The sequence below is a fragment of the Oncorhynchus nerka genome, linkage group LG7, assembly GCF_034236695.1.
Source record: "Oncorhynchus nerka isolate Pitt River linkage group LG7, Oner_Uvic_2.0, whole genome shotgun sequence".
NCBI classification, from domain to species: domain Eukaryota; kingdom Metazoa; phylum Chordata; class Actinopteri; order Salmoniformes; family Salmonidae; genus Oncorhynchus; species Oncorhynchus nerka.
Genome location: NC_088402.1, coordinates 45,829,405 through 45,852,180, shown reverse-complemented (window position 1 = coordinate 45,852,180; position 22,776 = coordinate 45,829,405). Strand labels below are relative to the sequence as shown.

Below are 22,776 nucleotides of genomic sequence, written 5' to 3'. Positions count from 1 at the left end.
GTGTATATACTGCAGTGCTGACCCACTCTCTCCATTCTGTGGATCATCTTACACACTTAACCTCTTGCTTTCTTGTATTCTATGATGTCCATTTACACTCTACAGCCCTGGTTTATTGAAGGCTTACATCTGATTTGTAGTTAACCCAAATCCATCAACCATTTCAAACTTAGTTGGTGTGTATCACTATCGGGCTAGGAAGGTTCACAGTTTTGACACAGAAAAGACCAGGCAATGTTGATTGATAGCTGGTTAAATGTTATGTTTAATATTTAGAATAACACATGGGTAATTACAAAATATGTGCAAAGAAAAAGGTTAATGATATTAAAATGTTTAACACTGAATACATAATAAGTATCAGAAATATTGATTGAATAGGTTATATCTATACATCTATACATATAATATCTACATCTATGGTATGTAATCTTTATGTTCATGAGACTCAGAGTATCACCCTGTTGTGCTTCAGGCCCGATCTCACTCCATTGTTGATAGTGTGTTACAATGACATCCACTGAAAATATGAACATTTTCAATGAAATCTATCCTGAAGATATAACCAAAGCACAGTTGAATTGGAATTTGAGGCTGTATAGGGAACACAACTGAACACACACATGCTACTGTGTAATACCAGGGGAAGGCAATCAGATTCAGTCGCTGCTGATTTTTGTCTGAGAGGGTGATCTGCGGGCCGTAACATAATTAGGATAATTTGTACACTGCAAATTAGGCCCCCAAAAATAATTATTTGAAAATAACAGTCACTGATTACATTGATCACATATCACATGTTTTAATGGGAATAATTGGGAACAGATTTTCTAATTTAAACACATTTTTTTTCCTAAATTCCTGGTGATTTTACAGTCTTCTTTTATTACCAAAAAATAAATAAAATAAAAATCCACTAAAAACTTTGGGGGGGCCCAATAAAATAATTTGCGTGCTGATTTTGGCCCGCCGGGGAGCCTGTTGCTGACCCCTGCAGTATACAGTGCCATTCATGGATTTGAGGACACAGAGTAACTGGCTCCGTACCTGTGACCTAACTGTGGTATGAAAAGTATTTGGATAGTTGCAGAGGGAAATACTGCTTTTCCTGTGTCCATCAGCGAAACTTTACTTCCTTTAACACAGTGACGTTCCCTCAGCCTCTTTTCACACATTGCAGTTGCACTGTTTATAAATTGCACAAGATGATCATACAACCATAAATTATACCCTTTCACTATTGCTCTACAGTTCATTGCACCCTTCACCTCCACCTCCACCTCCCCCTTCCCTCCTCCCAGTCCCTCCTCCCATCTTTCCTTCACTCTTTAATCTCCTCTATCGCTGCCTCCTTTGTTTTGAAGGGCGTGTGGACGAGTTTCTCGGGCTTATATTCCATGAAGAAGTCGTTGCAGGCCACCGTCAGGGCTCCCATGAGGATGATGAACTCTGTGAAGTCCACCTCACCGTCACTGTTGGCGTCCAGGTCGTTCATCACCTTCTCAACCCCTTCTCCATCCCGGGCATTCTGGATGAGAAGAGGGAGAGGAAGAGGGACAGGGGGAGAGGGAGGGAGAGGGGTTAAAGAATTGTGTGTATTCTTGTCAGTACATGTATTTTCTTTGCCTGTGAGTGAGTGTTTGTGTATGTTTGCGTGTCTGTGTGTGTGTCTCTCTCTCAGCTTGTACACTCCTCTTACCCCTAGGTAACTCCCCAGCTCCTCTGTTAACAGCTCTCTCAGCTCTCCACGGCTCAGAGTGTACTTGTCCCCCTCCTTCCCCGAGTACTTGTGGAAGGTTTTGATCAGCATCTGCATTGCGTTCTCCAGGTTGGAAGACGGTTCTTTGGACATACTGGAGGGAAGGGCAGAGGTCAGAAACTATGACAGGATGCACGCTCCATCCAAACCGCATGTGCGGTCACATGACGGACATGGGTGTGAAGCCTCCACCAAGACAGAGTGAAATATACACGCTGGATGGAAGAAGGTCAGCAAACTAGAGAAAGAGATGACCTAATTCTAAGCCTAGGCTACTATATTGGGAGGTTAAATTGCAGGCTACAAATGAGCTATTCCTTCTCGACATACTGTGGCCATACTGTGGTGTTTTGTAACCTTACTTGGTTTGACGTGAAAGATGTGATGGATGATAGATGAAGAGACAGCTTTTTAAAAGCAACAGTCTTACACACATTGTGTCCGGCATCTTGGAACCTTCTTGAGTTGGTTTCGTTGGAGAGACTGTGCACACACAGACACAGATAGGTAATTTAATCTCTCTCAGTTGACAGACTTGTAAGCAGCAATCAGGAACTCAGGCCAGGTGATCTGGTAACCCGAGGCACACACACACGCACAACAATCTGTCTCTAGTCATTCCAAACTCTGAAAAATATTCCTTTGCAGATGTTGACTGTGTGATCAATAATACAGAACTGCTCAATATCATTTTAATGTGAGATGGACTAAATAATCTACTAAGGAATTCAATTTAATCAAATAACTGAAGAATAGATTTTAAAAAGTCTGGTTATAAAATGTTTCTGTCATAGGGCTCATCTGTCTCATTGACAGACGTTACACAATGGGTGGGTCTAATCCCGAATGCTGATTGGTTTAAAGGGCATTCCAGCGGGTGTCTATTCTACAAGTTACCACCGGCTAAATCTATGATGTTAAAATGTCTATATGTTCCATCTGACTGTGCAATCCACTGTCTCATCAGCCCAGCCAGGCAATTTATAACCTTGATCTCCACTATAAAAAGTTTCTAGACATCATCTCACATTTCTTTTAGAATAACATCTAGTTTATTCTAAAAGCGTAGATTTGTATAAACCTTGCCTTCTGTCTCTCCGACTGTCCCCTAGTAATGAACGTGTGGGGGTCGGGGGTTGGGTTGAGACAGACAGACAGGCAGGCAGCTTTTCTCAGCCAGTCTAAATCATGAATCAGCTGGTATCATTTTTATGGATATATATACAAAGAAATGTCAATTGAAAAAAGGTCAAATTAAATGAAGTGCAGCTAGTTTGCAGTCTTTCCAGATTCAATTTGAAGTGATTGTGTTGGCTGTGTTGTTGGTTAGCTCCTCTGAACAACAGTGTCACTTCTGACGAGTGAGCACATTTTCTATGCCAGGCGAAATCGCGCCTCATTAGCTCATTGTGTACGGATGCATCCAAATAAAAGTCACTGGAAAACAGCTTAAACAAATGCAAATGCAGCTACTGTTATTCTTTTTGACGTTTGACGTGACTGTAAGTTAGCCGTAGTTGGCTAGCTAGCAAGCAAGGGATAAGAACGTTGCCAGCCAGTATAGCAATGGAACATTTAGAACGAACGACTGGGTCACGTCTCTGCCAACAGAACCAATAGAACAAACGACCAGCCGGCTTGGGTTGCAACCCCAGATTTGGGTCGGGACTAAATCTTGTGGAAGGATGACATAGTATGAATAAATTCATCCAAATAACGTTTTTAATTAAAATATGTCAATCATTATTTGAATATGTTGGTAACTCGTTGTATAAAAGTGATAATGCCCTTGAAGCTGGTGTTTGGACGATATATTGGCATGGTTTGCCGGCCCGAGATGACCCGTGCCAATATACCCTCCAAACATCAGCTTCTCGGGCATTATCACTTAAGATGATCACTCTTAAAATTACAATTGTTCAAAAATGAAACAATGAAATTGAGTCCATGTCAATGTTTAAATCACATCAGAAGTCCATTTTTTGTTTTGATCTCGAGAGAAAAAAAACTATCTGGCCCTTTAATTGAGTGTCAAGCAAGTGATTGAGTGTCTAGCAAGTGATTGAGTGTCTAGCAAGTGATTGAGTGTCTAGCAAGTGATTGAGTGTCTAGCAAGTGATTGAGTGTCTAGCAAGTGAGGAATGTGCCATCTAATGTGCCGGTCTAGTGATGGTTCTGTACTGCTGCTGCTCATTTCATGGCAAAGTTTGCAAATAATATATACAAATGATATACTTCCTCCTGATATACATCTGTAAGGTAAGCCTACTTTGCAGTTAACATTTAATAGAGAAGGTTTTGGGGAAAGTATTTACGTCAACCCACAAGATGGTTATCACATCAACTGGCCACACACTGATAGACAAACGTGCGCACCACACAGACAGACAGGGGCAATATTGCTGGAAATTAATTGCCAGATATTGTGTTTGGTGTAGCTTTTTAAGCCAATAGTGGCTAACCAGGGATGGGATAATGTCAATGTTGCTTTGATTAGATAGTAGCCTGGAGCTTGCGGTGTCTGATACTTGTGTGAGTTGTTTATGACAGTTTGGGTGGAACGTGAAAATTGCATGTACTTTCAGAATTGTTTGGCGAGCAACTCATAGGTGGCCTGCGAGATACTGGTAGCTTGCGATCGACCTGTTGGAGACCTCTGTCCTAAGATAACATATGGAATTGTTTTAAGATGGTTACACCATGGATCATTTAGCTATTTGATTTTGAATTCTGGGTGGTATAAAAACATTTTTTACAAATGATTTGAAAAATATAGAAAATATTGTCCTTTAGTAGTATATAGTAGTATAGCCCATAGAAACACATTGAATAACACGTTCATAAATGGCAAAACAGTCAAACAAATATCATAAGGAAGAAGGTTTTGAGGTGTCTGTCCTATTAACTAGGAGATGGAGGTAAGCTTTTGTTTTTTGGAAACATATTTAACTTCTTTTTGTTGTTGGCACAAAACTACCTCCATACTGCCATCCATTTTTTAAACCAGTATGGAGTTACTTTTAGACCAGTCCCATGACACTCGTAGAGCAAAACGGAGAACACCATCGTGTTTGTGAGAGTCTTAACTTTCCATAGAGTGGTATTAGTTTGTAGGCCAAACCGTTTCGGACTCTACAGACGTTTTCGTGAGAAGACCGATTTTCGGGAAGTCTGATGGTCTAAACACCACAGGTGAAGAAGGCTGACAAAGACGGATGTGATAGATTGAGACGCAGCCCATGCAAAAAAAACGGACGGATTTCGATGGGGATTTTTGTATTATATTACATAGATTGTCTTAAAATTAAGATATTTCATATATTAGCATTGATGGAACAAGTTAACTGACTTTCTGAGCATTATATAGAAAAAAATATTTTCTTCACAGGTTTTGGTCTGTCCAACTTAAACGTTTTAAACCTCTTTTACAACAGGCAAACCAATTGTAGTTTGAGGTGATGGGCTCAAATTATCGGCCCATAAGTTTTATTGCTCTGGATACCAAGGTGCTCGCCTGGGTATCTCACTGTGAAAAAGTGTTTCACTATTCGCAATAAGGCACATATATAAAAACATGGGTAAAGCTGATCCCAGAAAACAGTTATCAGTTACAGAGAAGAAATAAGGAGAAGGGCACAACTTTCCTCTAAACTGTCAATCTTACCTTAGTGCTGATGGAGGGCCTCCTTTGTCTTTGGTGAAGAGGGAGGGAGAGAGAGAGATGAGAGAGAGAGCCAAGGAAAGATGAGGAGAGAGTGGACAGCGGCTTAAATATCACCTGTCCCCTCGTCCTTCTTCTTCCCTTCTCCCACCTACCCACCTACGTACCACCATAGCTGCTTCTATTTCTCTCTCACTCTTTCCTCTCCCCCATCCCTTCCCTCCCTTTCTTCTCAGGTGCTCACACATACAGACAGAGTGCTTGACCTCAGCACGCAACAGTAGCATCAGGACAGATCAGACAACAGGCTTGCGTCAAAGTATTTTATTTTATTATGGGCCGTTACAGTGGTTAACATACTGTAAATACTATTAGCATAGTTTAGCGAAAATGATACAGCATTGGTTGTGAAAGTGTAAGATTGGCATAGTGGTTAATTTATTATGGCTTTTGGTGAGCATGGCAGTGGCTCTGTGATAGAGCTTGTGTGCAACAGCATGTCATGTGGTGGGTGGTCTACCTGTAAACACTACGTATGTCTATTTAGTACAGTATACCACTGGAAAAGAGACCTGGAAACGGAAAATAAAATGTGCATCTGTGTATCCTGTACAAATCAGATTTGGGGTCAATTTGATGTTAATAAGCCAATTCACAAAATTGCTGTTTATTTTTGGTGAGGATTTTTCAATTAATCTACTGAATTGGCTGAGTTGGAATGGAATCCAACCCTGGTACATAGCAGAGTTCTTAAAATACACTGGGGTAGGGCACAGTGTGATAGGTCACATTGTCTATCAAGCTATAGTGTCAGCCTACCTGCATTTAGGTACAGAGTGTCATAGTTTCATCATCCTTGAGTGGACACAATTCTAACACAGGTGTGCATAGTGTCGATGTTTAGACTGTGGGGAACTGCAGGAGGGTACACAGCTAGCTCATGCATACAGTACACTGTGCTAGTGGATGAGGCCTATGTACATTCTGTAGCATTAGCAGGAGATGTTAGCATGTTGCTAACTGCTAGTGAGTGGCATGGTTTTTCACATAGTCGAGATAGGAAAGTAATGTCGTTGTGCATTACTGTTGTGCATTACTGTAAAATACACTGGTTTCCTCAGAAAATAATATTACAGTACAAAATATGCTCTTTAACTAGGTTAAGTTGAAGAAAAAAAGCATGCTTCGGATGTGTAAAGAATGCCAGATGAGCATTTGCTTTCCTTAGTTTAAATGAATCATGCAAGCAATGCAGCATAGCAAGAGAAGAGCAAGAGTGTAGTAAAATGCTTGGATAAGTAAAGGGAAGACTTTTTACAAGTGTCAAGGTGCGACATTTTGATTTACATGTCATTCTTATTAAGTAGATTGGACATCCTCTGTTTTTCACTGAAGGATTTGAAGCTCAACCTGTCATAATTAAAAAGCATTTATACTGTATATCTCCATGTCTCGGTCGTTGGTGCAATGTGGTTTCATGCATGATGCAACATGAGATTTTTCCCATGATTGCATGAGGAACCATTTAAAAAAACATTAAACTACAATAAACGAATTGTCTGTATCTATCCGACAAATATTTACTAGGGTGTAAATAACCTGAGTGTTGGGCTGTACAGTACAACCCCTGCATTCCATTAAAGTAACTGTACAGGGTTTCCAGATTTCTGTTAAATATGACCTATAATTAATTACAATATGAATGAAAAAGTTTTCCTTCCAAGAAATTTAGTCAGGCAGATGAAGCTGATTGGCCAGCTCAGCAATTAAGCCAACTTGACATCACGTTAAATTAGGAAATGTATAGCCTCTAATACTTTGGCCTCTAATAATAATTTATGCTTTGGCCACAAAACGAATATAGGACGAGTCAACAACATTATTTGGGTATGAGTTAACAGAATATGAGCTTTTAAAAGTGAGATTTCACTGGAGAGTCATTTTAAGGCTTACAAAACGTGTTAGTGGTCCAATTCAGGACATACTGTACCTACTCATTCAATGGTTTTCTTGATTTTTACTATTTTCTACATTGTAGAATAATAGTGAAGACATCAAAAATATGAAATAACACCAAAAAAGTGTTAAACAAATCTAAATATATTTGATTTTAGATTCTTCAAAGTACCTGGAATGCTTTTCCAACAGTCTTTACCTGGAATGCTTTTCCAACAGTCTTGAAAGAGTTCCCTTGAAAGAGTTCCCACATATGCTCATATACTCTGTCCAACTCATCCCAAACGGTCTCAATTGGGTTGAGGTCAAGATGATTTGTGGAGGCCACGTCATCTGATGCAGTACTCCATCACTCTCCTTCCTGGTCAAATAGCCCTTACACAGTCTGGAGGTGTGTTCGGTCATTATCCTGTTAAAAAACAAATGATAGTCCCACTAAGCGCAAACCAGATGGGATAACGTATCGCTGCAGAATGCTGTGGTAGCCATGCTGGTTAAGTGTGACTTGAATTCTAAATAAATCACTGACAGTGTCACCAACAAAGCACCCCCACACCATCACACCTCCTCCTCCATGCTTCATGGGGGGAACCACACATGTGGAAATAATCTGTTCACCTACTCTGCGTCTCACAAAGACACAGCGGTTGAAACCAAAAATATCAAATTTGGACTCATTAGACCAAAGGATAGATTTCCACCGGTCTATTGTCCATTGCTCAAGTTTCTTGGCCCAAGCAAGTCTCTTCTTATTATTGGTGTCCTTTAGTAGTGGTTTCTTTACAGCAATTCGACATCTGAATAGTTGATGTTGAGATGTGTCTGTTACTTGAACTCTGTGAAGCATTTTTTTGGGCTGCAAATTCTGAGGCTGGTAACTCTAATGAACTTATCCTCTGCAGCAGAGGTAACTCTGGGTCTTCCTTTCCTGTGGCAGTCCTCATGAGAGCCAGTTTCATCATAGCGCTTGATGGTTTTGCGACTGCACTTGAAGAAACATGTCACAACAAAACTGATTGGCTCAAACGCATTAAGGACATCAATTCCACAAATGAACGTTTAACAAGGCACACCTGTTAATTGAAATGCATTCCAGGTGACTACCTCATGAAGCTGGTTGAGAGAATGCCAAGAGTGTGCAAAGCTGTCAAGGCAAAGGGTGGCTACTTTGAAGAATGTCAAATATGAAATATATTTTGATTTGTTTAACACTTTTTTGTTTACTACATGAATCCATATGTGTTATTTCATAGTTTTGATGTCTTCACCATTATTCTACAATGTAGAAAAACCCTTGAATGAGTAGGTGTGTCCAAACTTTTGACTGGTACTATACTTGCTAAAAAGAGTATAATATACTCTCTGTAACACTACTGGTTTAAGGATTAAATCAGTTTACAGACCTGGGTTAAAATACTATTTGAAATAAATTGCCAAGGTTGCCTGGTGTAATGGACCAATAGAATAGTCCAAAAACGTCAAACCCCGCCCACCTGGCACTCTAGGAGGGCTAAAGCAAACACTCCCAGCATTTAAAAGATTTAAAATAGTATTTGAAGTCTGGCAAATTCATTGCAACTCAGGAAATTCAGATTAGTCACAGATAGCTATCAGTAATCAAGTAGCCTAGTGGTTAGAGCGTTGGACTAGTAACCGGAAGGTTGCAAGTTCAAACCCCCGAGCTGACAAGGTACAAATCTGTCGTTCTGCCCCTGAACAGGCAGTTAACCCACTGTTCCTAGGCCGTCATTGAAAATAAGAATTTGTTCTTAACTGACTTGCCTAGTTAAATAAAGGTAAAATAAAATAAACTCTTGTGTTGGTTTTGTCCAAGGGTGTGCCCACTATGGTTAAGTCAATGGTTTTAAGCACTGGGATGTAATTTCAGGTCAAACAGGGTCTCTCAACACAGAGAACAGGGGTGTGACCAGGTAACCCAGCAAACCTGATGGTAACGGAACTAGGAGGAAAACAACTAAAAAATACACTTGAAAAAAGGGTTCTTCAGCTGTCCCCATAGGATAATCCTTTTTGGTTCCAGATCAAAACCATTTTGGCTCTCTGTGGAAAGGGTTCTACATGTAACCAAAAAATAGTTCTTCAAAGGGTTCTCATGTGGGGACAGCGGAAGAACGCTTTTTGGTTCTAGAGAGGAACTTATTTTCTAATAGTGTAGAAACAATACCAACACATTACCTATACAAGGGTCAAGTTTCTGTTGTGACTTTTCACATCAGGTGTAACGTTTCAGGCTATAAGAGCCACTTTTCTTCAAGTTTGGGTGTCTGTTTCGTTTTCCTTTCCTCTTGGTTCTGGTGGATTGGGTTGCATGGAGAAACGGCTCGCGACCCATATCAAGGGCCCCTAGTGGCCTCCCCGGGTCAGCGGCCTGCTGCTTAAGGGCTATTTTGGGCTCCCTGGTGTTGATTCCATCCTGGGCCCTCAATTATTTACTAGAAGGCCAATATTAGGACACACCACACCTGATCTTCTATGGCTATTGGCTAGCTAGTAGTGGAGAGGAGTCCATAAACTCCAGATGCTGCCCTGCCTGGATTTTCCAGGAAATGAGATTGACGAAACAAAGACAGAGAGAGACTAGTCTGAACTAAGAACCCTAGGAACACAATTTGTTTATTGTCATGTCATGCCATGTCAGAGCTTAATATCAATGACAGAGTTGCAAGGGAAGAAAAGAGAGAGAGAGCACTTAGACAATCTTTTGCAAAGCAAATTGGTCAATGTAACATTTCTAATGTTAAGTTGTGTTAAATTCTCTCTGTAATTGTTAAATTAACACTCATTGGTGTAAAAGAATCCCAGTGTTGGTGTTAATAACCAGTGTTAAACCAAAACCACACCCATCATTATCATATTTCCCAGCATGCTCTACTGCAGGCATATTTTTTAGAATTGTTTCAATATCTATGTATTTGCATGTACATTCATTAATCTTATTCTTCTCAAATATAACTAACATACATTTTTCTAAACTAATCCAATCTGGTACTTGGACTTCCGCACCATTACTGAAATGGTTGTTCCAGTTAACATGGTTAAGGTGGCCTTATATGTTAATCTTCTCAACCAAGTAGTTGTTCTGAATGCAGGATGAGTGTCATTAAAAATTCTAAATGTTTTATATCTACACTCTGGCTCGATTCCAATAGAAATTACACGTCGCTTTGCAAGCCAGCCTAATGTGACTTGCAGGCCTGATGTGGCCTGTAAAGAATGAGTTTCAGGTCACTGTTTAATGGTAAAAGGACTTAAGAAATACATGATATAATGTGTTACATAATAAAAACTGTATGATAATGTATTCCCTTGTGTATTCACTTGGTGGAGGCCACAGGGCTGAAAATGGATGAATGCAACAACCATGTCTCTGTCACTAACAAATACAGTCATGGGTGGTAAACTCTAAACTTCACACGAAAGGCAAGGCCTTCTGGGAAATATGCAAATAAGGCTTTACACTGAGCAGTGTGTTAATTTAACACTGAAAAGTGTGGATCTGTATAGACACTGGACTGGAGAATTTGATGTGTAGCAAATGTCAAGAACAACTTGAGATGGCCTGACTTGACTGTACATTGTGGAATGTACTGTAGTATAGTGTTGCATTGCGTCATTGTAGATGAGCAAAGGGAGAAAGAAGGAATGCAAATATAAAAACATTTAGTATTGCATGTGTGTCAGTGTATATCAAGATTAATCAGCTCTACAGGTGTGTAAATGTGTCAATTTCACATCAATGAATGGCAGAATGAATGATATATACATATAATAAAGTATAGTGTGCTATATAGGGGGAAGTATATCAACATAATGGCATGTACGGCTGCAATGTAAGTAATTGTAGTGTAGTTTATTTTAGTACCAAATACTGGGTTTATGTATGTGTATGAACATGTATGTGCTATTGTGGTGTTGCAACATATACTGTACTGCATGGTATTATTATTATTATTATTATGGTATTAGCACTCCTGTTTGAAGGGTGGGTTGCATAGTGTACTGTAGTTTGTATTAGGGTAGTGAGGTGTCTATCAGTTTGGTGTTGGTGTGTATTGTAATGTCCGGACTGGACCAGTGGTAAACTCCTATGAGGCCTCCTTTGTCTTCTCCTCCTCGGTTGCTGCTGGTGCTGGCTCCTCCACCTTTTTCGCCTCTTCCACCTTTTCTGCCTCTACGACTGCCTCTGCTGGTGCCTCTACAGTTGTGGCTGTCTCTGGCTCAGCCTGTGCCTCCTCTGGCTGTGCCTCGGCTTCTGCCTTCTCTTCCTTTACCTCTGTTGCTGCTGGTGCTGGTGCATTCTTGGTCTCTGTTGTGGCGGCCGCACTCTCAGCTGGCGTGTCCACGGCAGCGGTGCATTGCACGCTCAGGGAGGTTGCTAGGTAGCCCACCAGCTTCATGTACTCCTCGAAGTTGACTTTACCGTCCTGGTTAGCGTCCAGGCCCTGTTGCATTTTCTTCACCGCCTCGGAGCTGTCAGTGTCCTGGGTACAGAGTAGATACAGAGACGGGCAGACGTGACTCAAGGGTGACGCCAGCAGAGGTGACCTCTGTAGTAACTGACCCCTTACATCACAAAATGCAGTACTGTTTGTGCAGCCGGATTAATAGATAGACCTTGATTTAACCAAGTTTAAGAGTTAATCCATGTTGGTGCAACACACCCTATTTTATGTTAGTCTGTAGTGTCTCCTATTTCATACATACCATAGATATCTTACTAGTGCAGCAGGCAGCATAGCGGTTAGAGAAATAAGCCAGCAACCGGAGGGTTGCCAGATTGTATCCCAGGTCTGACGGGAAAAATCTGGTGGGAAGTGAGCTGGCAACCGAAGGGTTACTGGTATTAAATCCTAGACACTGTTGCCTGCTGTTGTGCCCTTGAGCAGGGTACTTAACCTCCCACAACTGCTACAGGGCACCCAGTATGACAGCTCCCTGCTCCAACCTGTATATGTACAGTGGCGTCCAAATGTATTGACACCCTTGATAAATATGAGCAATAATATATAAAATAACAAATTCAAATACTGAGCTATAATTGAACGCTTAAAAAAAAGGGAAATTATATTATTTTATACTAATTAAATTGCTCAGAGAAAGAGATTTTGTTAACAATTAATACTTTTTTCTCTCAAAAAAGGTAGGGGTCAAAATTGTCACCCCTAACCATGCTAACCTTCCCTCTTATTTATTAATGGTGAGAGGTTAGCATTTCTTTGGGGTATGATCTTTGACCCTCTGTAACTTTCTCACGTATCATTATCATTCATTCAGGATGATCCGTAATCATGGAAGCATCCACATTAATGCAGAAGTGTTTAGAAACGTATTCTGTTCTTATTTATAATAAACGTGACTCCAAAATGACACAATACATTACTTATAATAAATTTGGACACAAATCATCTGAAACACAACCAAAACTAACTGCAAATGCATCCAACAAGTCACACCCTTGATGTAGTCATTGCATGCTAGGAATATGGGACCAAATACTCAACTTTTGACTGCTTCATTTTTAAGAATCTTTAGGGGTGTCAATTATTTGAACCCCTACATTTTTTAGATTTGTTTGTATTACTTATACAAAAATATTAAACAAAATATCTTTCTCTGAGTAATTGAATTAGTATAAAATAATATAATTCCCCCTGGACTTTTTCTACATTTTGTTACATTACAGCCTTATTCTAAAATTGATTAAATTGTTTTGTTTTTACTCATCAATCTACACACAATACCCCATAATGACAAAGCAAAAACAGGTTTTAGATTTATTTGTAAAATGTATCAAAAAAAGAACCTGAAATATTACATTTACATAAATATTCAATCCCTTTACTCAGTACTTTGTTGTAGCACCTTTGGCAGCAATTACAGCCTTGAACCTTCTTAGGTTTGACGGTACAAGCTTGGCACCCCTGTATTTAAGGAGTTTCTCCCGTTCTTCTCTGCAGATCCTCTCAAGCTCTGTCAGGTTGGATGGGGAGCGTTGCTGCACAGCTATTTTTAGGTCTTTCCAGAGATGTTCGATTGGGTTCAAGTCCGGGCCACTCAAGGATATTCAGAGACTTGTCTCGAAGCAACTCCTGTGTTGTCTTGTCTGTGCGCTTAGGGTCGTTGTCCTGTTGGAAGGTGAACCTTCGCCCCAGTCTGGGATCCTAAGCACTCTGGAGCAGGTTTTCATCAAGGAGCTCTCTGTACTTTGCTCCGTTCATCTTTCCCTCAATTCTGACTAGTCCTCCAGTCCCTGCCGCTGAAAAACATCCCAACAAAAACATCCCCACAGCATGATGCTGCCACCACCACGCTTCACCGTAGGAATGCTGCCAGGTGTCCTCCAGACGTGACGCTTGGCATTCAGGCTAAAGAGTTCAATCTTGGTGTCATCAGACCAGAGAATCTTGTTTCTCATGGTCTGAGTCCTTTAGGTGACTTTTGGCAAACTCCAAGCAGGCTGTCATGTGCCTTTTACTGAGGAGTGGCTTCTGTCTTGCCACTCTACCATGAAGTGCTGCAGAGAATGTTGTCCTTCTGGAAGGTTCTCCCATCTCCACAGAGGAACTTTGGAGCTCTATCAGAGTGACCATTAGGTTCTGGGTCACCTCCCTGACCAAGGCCCTTCTCCCCTGATTGCTCAGTCTGGCCATTTGGCCAGCTCTAGGTAGAGTCTTGGTGGTTCCAAACTTCTTCTATTTAAGAATAATGATAGCTAACTGTGTTCTTGAGGACCTTCTATGCTGCAGACATGTTTGTGCACCCTTCCCCAGATCTGTGCCTCGACACAATCCTGTCTCAAGGTTCTACGGACAATTCCTTCGACCTCATGACTTGGTTTTTGCTCTGACATACACCGTCAACTGTGGGACTTTATATAGACAGGTGTGTGCCTCTCTAAATCATGTCCAATCAATTGAATTTACAACAGGTGGACTCCAATCAAGTTGTAGAAACATCTCAAGGATGTTCAATGGAAACAGGATGCACCTGAGCTCAAATTCGAGTCTCATAGCAAAGGGTTGAATACGTATGTAAATAAGTTATTTCTGTTTTTTAATTTTAATACATTTGCAAAAAAAACAACAACAAAAAATGTTTTCAGTTTGTCATTATGGGGTATTGTGTGTCGATTGATGAGGGGGAAAAAAATATTTAATACATTTTAGAATAATGCTGTAACGTAACATTTGGAAAAAGGGAAGGGGTCTGAACACTTTCCAAATGCCCTGTAGCTCAATCAAAGAGTTCAAAAAGGTGTAGTGTTTATAGCTGGTTTATAACCATGGTGAGTGTGCAGGCTGCTGTCTAACTGACCATCATGATGTTGTGGAGCTGGCTCTTCACCAGCTTCTGGAAGTCATTCCCTCCCAAACTCTCCTTCCCTTTGGCTGATTTCAGGAAGACACCCACTACCGTCTGAATGGCTGACTCCATGACTGCTGTCTCTCTCTGCCCCGAGATAGAGGGGTATGGTTTTGTAGAGAGGGATGAACAGGGTGATTGGGGGAAAGGGGGGAGAGGAAGCAGGTAAGAAGGAATGAGAGAGAGAAAACAAAGATGGTACGAGATATTGAGTGACACAGGCAAAGCACATTTTACAAAATTATTTCCATAACAATCTATTTTAAGGAGATAAAGATAGGACACCACAGTGGGAAAAAGAAACGGTGGATGTCCTTGAGATACACAAAGGCTTGTCGTTTCAGGTGTTGAGTCTGGAACTCCTTGGTAGAATAGGGTAGGTACGCAATGGACAGGTGATGTGCGATAAACTAAGAGGGCGAGAGAGTCTGACTGAAAGACAAGCGGTGATGCGCAATGGAAGTTCGGATTTTTGATTGGTCATCTGATCTACTGAAGCCACTATTGGTCCAAGGTTTCAGATTACCTCAGGGATTACCTGCCATCTGTCTCTCCACCTTTCTATCTATCTCTCTCTCATTCTTTATAGGTCTCTCTCTCTTTCTTTATCTGTCTTGCTTTATCTCTGTTGCCTCCTCACACCCTTATGCACTCTCATGTGACAAAAAAAGTATGATTTTTTTTTTAGGGACAGACATTTTACATAGTGAATATGTTAGTATGTGTGCGTGCATGCGTGTTAGTGTGTGCTGTATGCGCCTTTATATGTGAGTAATCCGGTATGTATGTAATATAGCCCGTAAGCGTTGGACTGATTGAATGAGATATGCGTGATGTGTCCTATTAATCACAATAGACAGCTGTATGTGTAAGATGGCCCTCACACGGAGCACAAAATACAATGCATGCCAGTGAGTGACAGATCCATACAGGAATTCTCATTCCTTTCTGTCAGAGGAGATCACTTAAACAGGATAAGAATGTACAGGCCACACTAGTTTGCCCCAAAGCAGTGGAGAGAGATGTTTGCTCGTTTAATGAACCAATCTCACTCGATTGTCAACTTTAGTATTTAAATGTAGCACACAAACTACACACACACGTCCGCCAAGAAAAAGCATACACTGTAAAGGGATTACTGTGAATTTGACAGTAGCTTACAGGCAGCTAGGTGGCAAGTCAAATTTTGTATTTCATATTACAGTACACCTACTGAAATACAAATACAGTATCAGAGCAAGTCCAGTGTAATGATACAGAGTACAATATGTCAAATTCACTGCATTATAGTGTAAAAAAGTATATGCTACCATAATCGGAATCAATACAAATATGAATTCATTAATACAATTCATTGAGGGGTTTGTTTTTCACAGTATTTTACTGTAAATACAAGGGATTAATGCAAGCAGGTTAGCTCCTGGGTAACTTGTTAACAAATACAGTATATTATTGTATATTTGGTGTTTTATAATACTTGCACTTCTAGAGGCTTTAACAAAGGCTTCCAAACTACAGCAACTACAGGGCAAAACAGACCAAAAGGACGTTGCAAAATGCTCAACCATTTTGTTGTGTTACTAACATGCTGACCACACATACACACACTACCGTTCAAAAGTTTGAGGTCACTTAGAAATGTCCGTGTTTTTGAAAGAAAAACACATTTTTTGTCCATTAAAATAACATCAAAGTGATCAGAAATACAGTGTAGACATTGTTAATGTTGTAAATGACTATTGTAGCTGGAAACGGCCGATTTTTTATGGAATATCTACATTGGCGTACAGAGGCCACCATCACTCCTGTGTTCCAATGGCATGTTGTGTTAGCTAATCCAAATGTATCATTTTAAATGGGTAATTGATCATTAGAAAACCCTTTTGCAATTATGTTAGCGCAGCTGAAAAATGTTGCGCTTATTAAAGAAGCAATAAAACTGGCCTTTTGGCTAGATGAGTATCTGGAGCATCAACATTTGTGGGTTCGATTACAGGCTCAAAATGGCCAGAAACAAAGAACTTTATTCTGAGAAATGTTCTTGTTCTGAGAAATGAAGGCTATTCCATGCGAGACATTGCCAAGAAACTGAAGATCTCATTCAACGCTGTTGTACTACTCCCTTCACAGAACAGCACAAACTGTCTCTAGCCAGAATAGAAAGAGTGGGAGGTCCCGGGGCACAACTGAGCAAGAGGACAAGTTTGTCTAGTTTGAGAAACAGACGCCAAGTCCTCAACTGGCAGCTTCATTAAATAGTACCCGCAAAACACCCGTCTCAATGTCAACAGTGAAGAGGCGAGTCCGGGATGCTGGCAGCAAGTCCTGCCACTCACATCTCCTCATTGGGGTTTAGGAGCATATACCCACGTCGGTGATTGAAAGATGAACTGAGCTGAATATGTGTTTAAAATTCACTGCTCGATTGAGGGACCTTACAGATAATTGTATGTGTGGGGTACAGAGATAGTCATTCAAAAAATCATGTTAAACACTATTATTGCACACAAGAGTGAGTCCTTGCAACTTCGGTGACTTGTTAATAAAAAAAAAACTTGATTAGGCTTGCCATAACAAAAGGGTTGAATACTTATTGAATCAAGACATTTCAGCTTTTAATTTTGAATGAATAAAAAAAAGGTTCTAAAATAATTCCACAATTGAATCCATTTTAAATCCAGGCTGGAACACAACAAAATGTGGAAAAATTCAAGGGGTGTGAATACTTTCTGAAGGCACTGTATAAATTGATATATCCACGTATGAGTTAAATTGGTACAGCGTTGGTACAGTCACAATTCTTGCATTTCCATTTCTGTCCTATCCTTACATGTATTATTTACTTGGTGGCCTGGCTGCAACCTGGCTATGCCTTCTCACGGTCAGGGTCAGTGACAGTCGACCTCATCTCCAAACGGTCGCCAGACAGCATGTGTCGAGCCGCACCACTCCCTAAATCTGATTAATGAACACAGGGCTTCTATTATTTAGCCAACGTCACAAGGACAGCTCTGACCCCGCCTCAGTTCCGACACACACCAACTAATCCCTATTATTTGGAGCAAAAGGCAAACAAACTACTCAGCAAATAATTAAATATAGACAGAGGTTTCCCGTTTCACTCCAGAGCCCAAAGGAGATTGAGTGTTGTGTTTCCAAATGGGTGAATGTGATACAGTATGTGTTCTGAGTAATGGCAATACTACCGCTCGTGTGGCATGAAATATTAAGAGAGGAACCAGTTAGATTGTGGTTATATACTGCACCGAACAGGCTTGCAGTGCCTCTCTAACTTATCACATAGGTCTACTAAAATACTGCTGAACATCAATGGTGCACCAAGCTAAGAATAAGAATTCTGAGCCAGTTGAAGAGTGTCTTGAGCTCTGGTTGTTTACACAGGTTTTAATTTTGGACATTTATCATCATTGTAGATCTTTTAGGAAATAGGTTGTCGTATGTAGACTATGACAATAATTTATTTTATTTATTTAACTAGGCAAGTCAGTTAAGAACAAATTGTTATTTACAATGACGGCCTACTCTGGACAAACCCTAACCCGTACGACGCTGGGCCAATTGTGCGCCACCCTATGGGACTCCTCTAGCACTGAGATGCAATGCCTTAGACCACTGCTCCACTCGGGAGCAAGGCGCAATGCGAATGATTTATTTTGTATTATCAACAGTATAATACTCTGAAACATTTTAATGCAGTAAATTATGGTGCATTGTGGGAAAATGTTCTGGGTGGGGAAATAATTGCCGTATTTCTTATGGTACTGCAATTCCACCCCACAGAATACAGTACCGTACCATATTTTTGGAGTACAAAAAAAACCTTTTGACCATTAGTGGGTGCATGGTATTGTTGTTTCTATCTCATTAACATATTTTGAGGCATGCCTTGTAAAACGCTATATTTGTTGCACCAGTGAGTGGGAATGCTGTACCAATTTAACTCATATGTAGTTATAATGCCCCATCAATTAAAAATGTATAGGGGACAGATTCAAGTGGCAGCAAGTCTTAAACCTTAACGGTTAAGCATTTTGCCATGTCCCTTTGATCTGTTTTGCCCTTTAGTTGCTGCCAGTTCGCAAGCCTAAACTAAGGCCTCTAGAAAGTGCAAGTGCTAAAAACACAAAATATTCATTAATATGCTGTAATGTTTGTAAACACCTTACCTAGCAGCCAACCTGCTTGCACCAATCTCTTGTAATTACAGTAAAATACAAACCCTTCCCGTCAATGAATTTCATTCAGTCATCCATTAATTCATTTATTCGTTGATTCCGATTTATGGGAGCGTTTACTCTTTTTTTTCTTAAACTTTGTGTCATTGCAGTGGTTTCTTTGATATTATATTTGAGTTTATTTTATATTACTTTAGTGGGTGTACTGTAATATGACAAACAGAATTGTACTTGCCACCGAGCTGCCTGTAAGCTACTGTCAAAATCACGGTAACCCCTTTACAGTGTAGGTTTACCCATAGGTTATATGTTCTTTCGGATAGTCCATACATTTTATGCCAGTTGTACAAACCAGACAGGCTCATATGGCCCACGGTAGGCTAGATAACAGCTGATCGATCCGTTTACAAAAGAGGCACACTTATCTCAGGTATGTTTTGTTTGAGTGAGCACACGCTATGACTGATCAAGAATAGCTATGCGTTTATGATAAATAATGCACTAACGTAGTTAAATCGTTTTCCCCCTTTGAATTCAAACGTTATCCGCTACTTGCAACGTAAAAAATAACGAGTCTTTCTTGGAGTCTCTAAAAGCGTCGTCGTTGGCACTGTCCCTCGATGAGAGCGTGTAGAAAGTTCCTGCGAGGGTGAATCTAAAACGTGGCACACGCGTTATGATTTAAGCAAGTTTACAGTACAAAACCTTTTCAATAAAATATGGACAAAATGTATAACTCACCATATACTTCCTACAGGACAAGCGAACAAATCAAATGTGCCCAACTTTGTGTTTGTTTTCCTTCTTTTCCGTCTATCTCCGCTGCTTTGAGACCGCAAAAGAAACTTGCCAAACTAGCGCTGCATAATCTCTTCCGTGATTTAGTTTTTTCTTCAACTTTTTTTCCTGACAAGGCAAAGGGCGTGTACCTGGGAGAGTGCGACAAAATAAAGGGGGAATGTGGAAAAGATAAGACACTTTTTTTATGAGGGGCAGAAATGTGTATCACAGCCTTGGAACCTAATTCCCATTTATTCTATTATCTTTGGTATGTGGTGCTAGTTTAGATTATGTGTGATTTGTATTGTTCCACGCCAATAATTCGAATTCATAGAAGGAGGAGACATTGAGGTTTGAGTGTTGAGTTGCTTTGAACCCTTTTGTATCCAACATTGACTTCCAGCTGCATTTTATTAAATGAACACAAGTCTAGCTGTTAGCCTACTGTATGTTTGGACAGTAGTGATCTTTACCCCCATCATACACCCAGGCTCATGGGAGTGGCAACTGCCTCAGGAGCATATCCAGACCACTCCAGGACCACAACACTAAAATGCATGTCGACACACACGCCCTGAGGGAGTGTTTCATGCTGTATCAGTGTGTCATTGTTTGTCAGAGTAGACACACTCATTTGTCATCAGTCACACCCACACTGGCACCTTGCTGTGTTTAATTAGGATACAAAGTCTACAGTTGCCCCGTATCAAAATTGCAATGGAAATGCCTAACTTGTGAAGCATCGCTTAGCAGAATAAAATGGAGGGAAGTGTATGCTATAACACAGCAGGTGAGCATGCCAGAGAAAATAGCAGTGAATGTGTCCCAAATGGCACCCTATTCCCCATATAGTGCACTATTTTTGACCTTTCACTAAACAAACAACTTCATTAAACAATAGAGTACAGGGACAGGTAGTATTTGTACAGACACCAAGCAGCTCTCCTTTATCCAATGTATTGTTGTTGACCTAGGAAAAACGTATATTGGTAATGGAGACACAAAGATTGTAAATAGCAGCAGGGATGTAGACTGCATTTACATCACTGTGTAACACCTGGAAAGGCAGCGTATAGGCATTATAAACCTGTATGGAATAGTTTTGCTGTACCTGGTGTAGTTGTGGGAGCAGTGTAGGGTTATGATCCAATTATGCTATTAAATCAAGGTTGTAATACAGCCACACTAAATGAGAGAATGCACAAGAGGGGGGTGGACAGAGCCAGACTGGGACCAGAGATTGAGCCCGGCATTTCTAACACAGGCCCATTTTCCCCCCTCTAGGCTTCCACCTAAGTAATATATGTCATATTCTGAGGCCAGTGAACCATAGGAGACAGAAGGCGAGTTAAGACAATGGATCCTTTTATTCAAAGTCACCTGCTTTAGAAAATAATCAACTAAAGAATTGTGCATGTCAATTCAGATCAAAAGTTTACCACACAGCTACATTCAGGATAATTTCATTGGACAGTAGCCTAATGCACAATGCTAGTCCAACAGATTCCCATGAAGTCTTTTTATTGGCTAAAAGCCCCCTTGCTTGTTGGCAAGTTTTCCAATCAGCTGCCAAAACTCCAAAAATGTCAGCTCCCCATCATTGTTTTCGTCCAACGAGCCCATGAGCTGCTCGATCACGGCTGGATCGCTGGCGTTCTGCAGACAATCAGAGAGGAGAAAGGGGACAGTGATCCATTCAGGCCCAGACTGGGTTAACATTGAGCTGCATGGTTAAGGCTACTCTGCCATCTAATGGTAAATAATAGTACAGTACTATAGAACAAATGGCACGGAGTCTGAGTTCCACAAACTTTGGTTGCAAAGTGTTGTTTTGCAGAATAAAATGGAAGGAGGTTTATGCCATAACACCTGGTGAGCATGACAGAGCAAATACCAGTGACTTACATCCCAAATGGCACCCTTTTTCCCGAGAGCAATAGAAGTGGTACAGAAAAGGATTTGGCCTGCTATCACTAAGGTATATGATGCTTGATATCACGTCATTCAGCCACTCACTCACGGCTCTAGATAATTTATTGCGAAATGGATGCCAAGTATGAAGTGGGTGCTGAAGAGGACTACTTCTGTGTCCCAAATGGTACCCTATTCCCTGTGTAGTGCACTACTTTTGTCCAGGGCCCATAAGGTTCCGGTCTAAAGAAGTGCACTACATATAAAATAGGGTGCCATTTGGGACTCAATCAGAATTACCTTGACAAAAGTAGGTAGTTGAAAGGCCACCAGGCTGCTGAACTCCCCTTTGCTCAAGGTGTTTGAGGATCCATCCTTTCCAGCAAAGGTCTTGAACTGGGAGACAAGTACATTGATGGCAGATTCCATTGTAGTGAGTCTGTATGAAGGAGTTGACTGCGAATACATGACAAGAGAAAGAAACCAGTCTGCTTATGAATTGTCAATAAATGTTATTACAAAGTTTTTATACATTGTTGAAGCAGACTTTAAAATAAAGCCAGCAACTAAATGATGAAAAACCAGAAAATCATCTGAAATCAGATTCAGAGAGAAGACAGACAGAACAGCATTAAAGGAAAACCAAGTCATATGTTGTCTCACCTGATGAGGTATGGTCTGGTTGCAAGCAGGTATGGAAAACCTTGTCTTGTCTTTCCAATCCTTCTTCCCCTCTTTTATTGTCTCCATCCCCTCTTGATGATGCAGACGTCAGCGGAAAACCAACAAGTTTCCATCAGGACATTCTTATCTAGCTTTCTAATTTTCCATCACACCTTCTGGAAGGCACACAATCACCCCCAGACCCAAATGTACATACAAATTTGACATACCGCTGGACATAAACAAATATATTGATACGATGGGAGTTTACTACAGTCCAATTCAATACTATTCTGTAGTTTTGATGTTATAAACAATTGATCAAAAGTCAGCAAATAATTTCTGCAATATTGCTGACAGGACAATTTATTTCAGTTGGTTTCCTTGCAGTGTTGTGGACTTAGGATAACATCTCTGTCAGCTCATTTTAATCAGGAACCTGAATCAAAACTGAATCAGCATAGATG

The 22,776-nt window shown here is 40.5% G+C and overlaps 3 protein-coding genes across 5 annotated transcripts; all 3 read right to left on the bottom strand.

The window, feature by feature from the left end:
* Positions 1-247: 247 nt before the first annotated feature.
* LOC115131789 (protein S100-A1-like) lies at positions 248-5,601 on the bottom strand. 3 transcript variants are annotated; one of them, XM_029663774.2, is made up of 4 exons: positions 5,424-5,601; positions 2,122-2,242; positions 1,700-1,853; positions 248-1,528 (listed from the first exon to the last, which is right to left on the bottom strand). In XM_029663774.2, the coding sequence occupies exons 2-4, from the start codon at positions 2,205-2,207 to the stop codon at positions 1,322-1,324; spliced, it is 447 nt and encodes a 148-aa protein (XP_029519634.1). In that variant the 5' UTR covers positions 2,208-2,242; positions 5,424-5,601; the 3' UTR covers positions 248-1,321. The 3 variants fall into 3 exon arrangements, with proteins under 3 accessions (XP_029519634.1, XP_029519635.1, XP_029519636.1); XM_029663775.2 differs by having other exon boundaries at positions 2,194-2,242; positions 5,424-5,593; XM_029663776.2 differs by lacking the exon at positions 2,122-2,242 and having other exon boundaries at positions 5,424-5,590.
* A 4,391-nt stretch (positions 5,602-9,992) lies between these two features.
* Positions 9,993-19,859, bottom strand: LOC115131788 (uncharacterized). Its single transcript, XM_029663773.2, has 3 exons — positions 19,697-19,859; positions 14,712-14,846; positions 9,993-11,878 (listed from the first exon to the last, which is right to left on the bottom strand). The coding sequence occupies exons 1-3, from the start codon at positions 19,697-19,699 to the stop codon at positions 11,483-11,485; spliced, it is 534 nt and encodes a 177-aa protein (XP_029519633.1). The 5' UTR covers positions 19,700-19,859; the 3' UTR covers positions 9,993-11,482.
* A 1,219-nt stretch (positions 19,860-21,078) lies between these two features.
* On the bottom strand, positions 21,079-22,417 carry LOC115132766 (protein S100-A13-like). The gene is made up of 3 exons (XM_029665507.2): positions 22,310-22,417; positions 21,947-22,102; positions 21,079-21,391 (listed from the first exon to the last, which is right to left on the bottom strand). The coding sequence occupies exons 1-3, from the start codon at positions 22,394-22,396 to the stop codon at positions 21,263-21,265; spliced, it is 372 nt and encodes a 123-aa protein (XP_029521367.1). The 5' UTR covers positions 22,397-22,417; the 3' UTR covers positions 21,079-21,262.
* Positions 22,418-22,776: the final 359 nt, after the last annotated feature.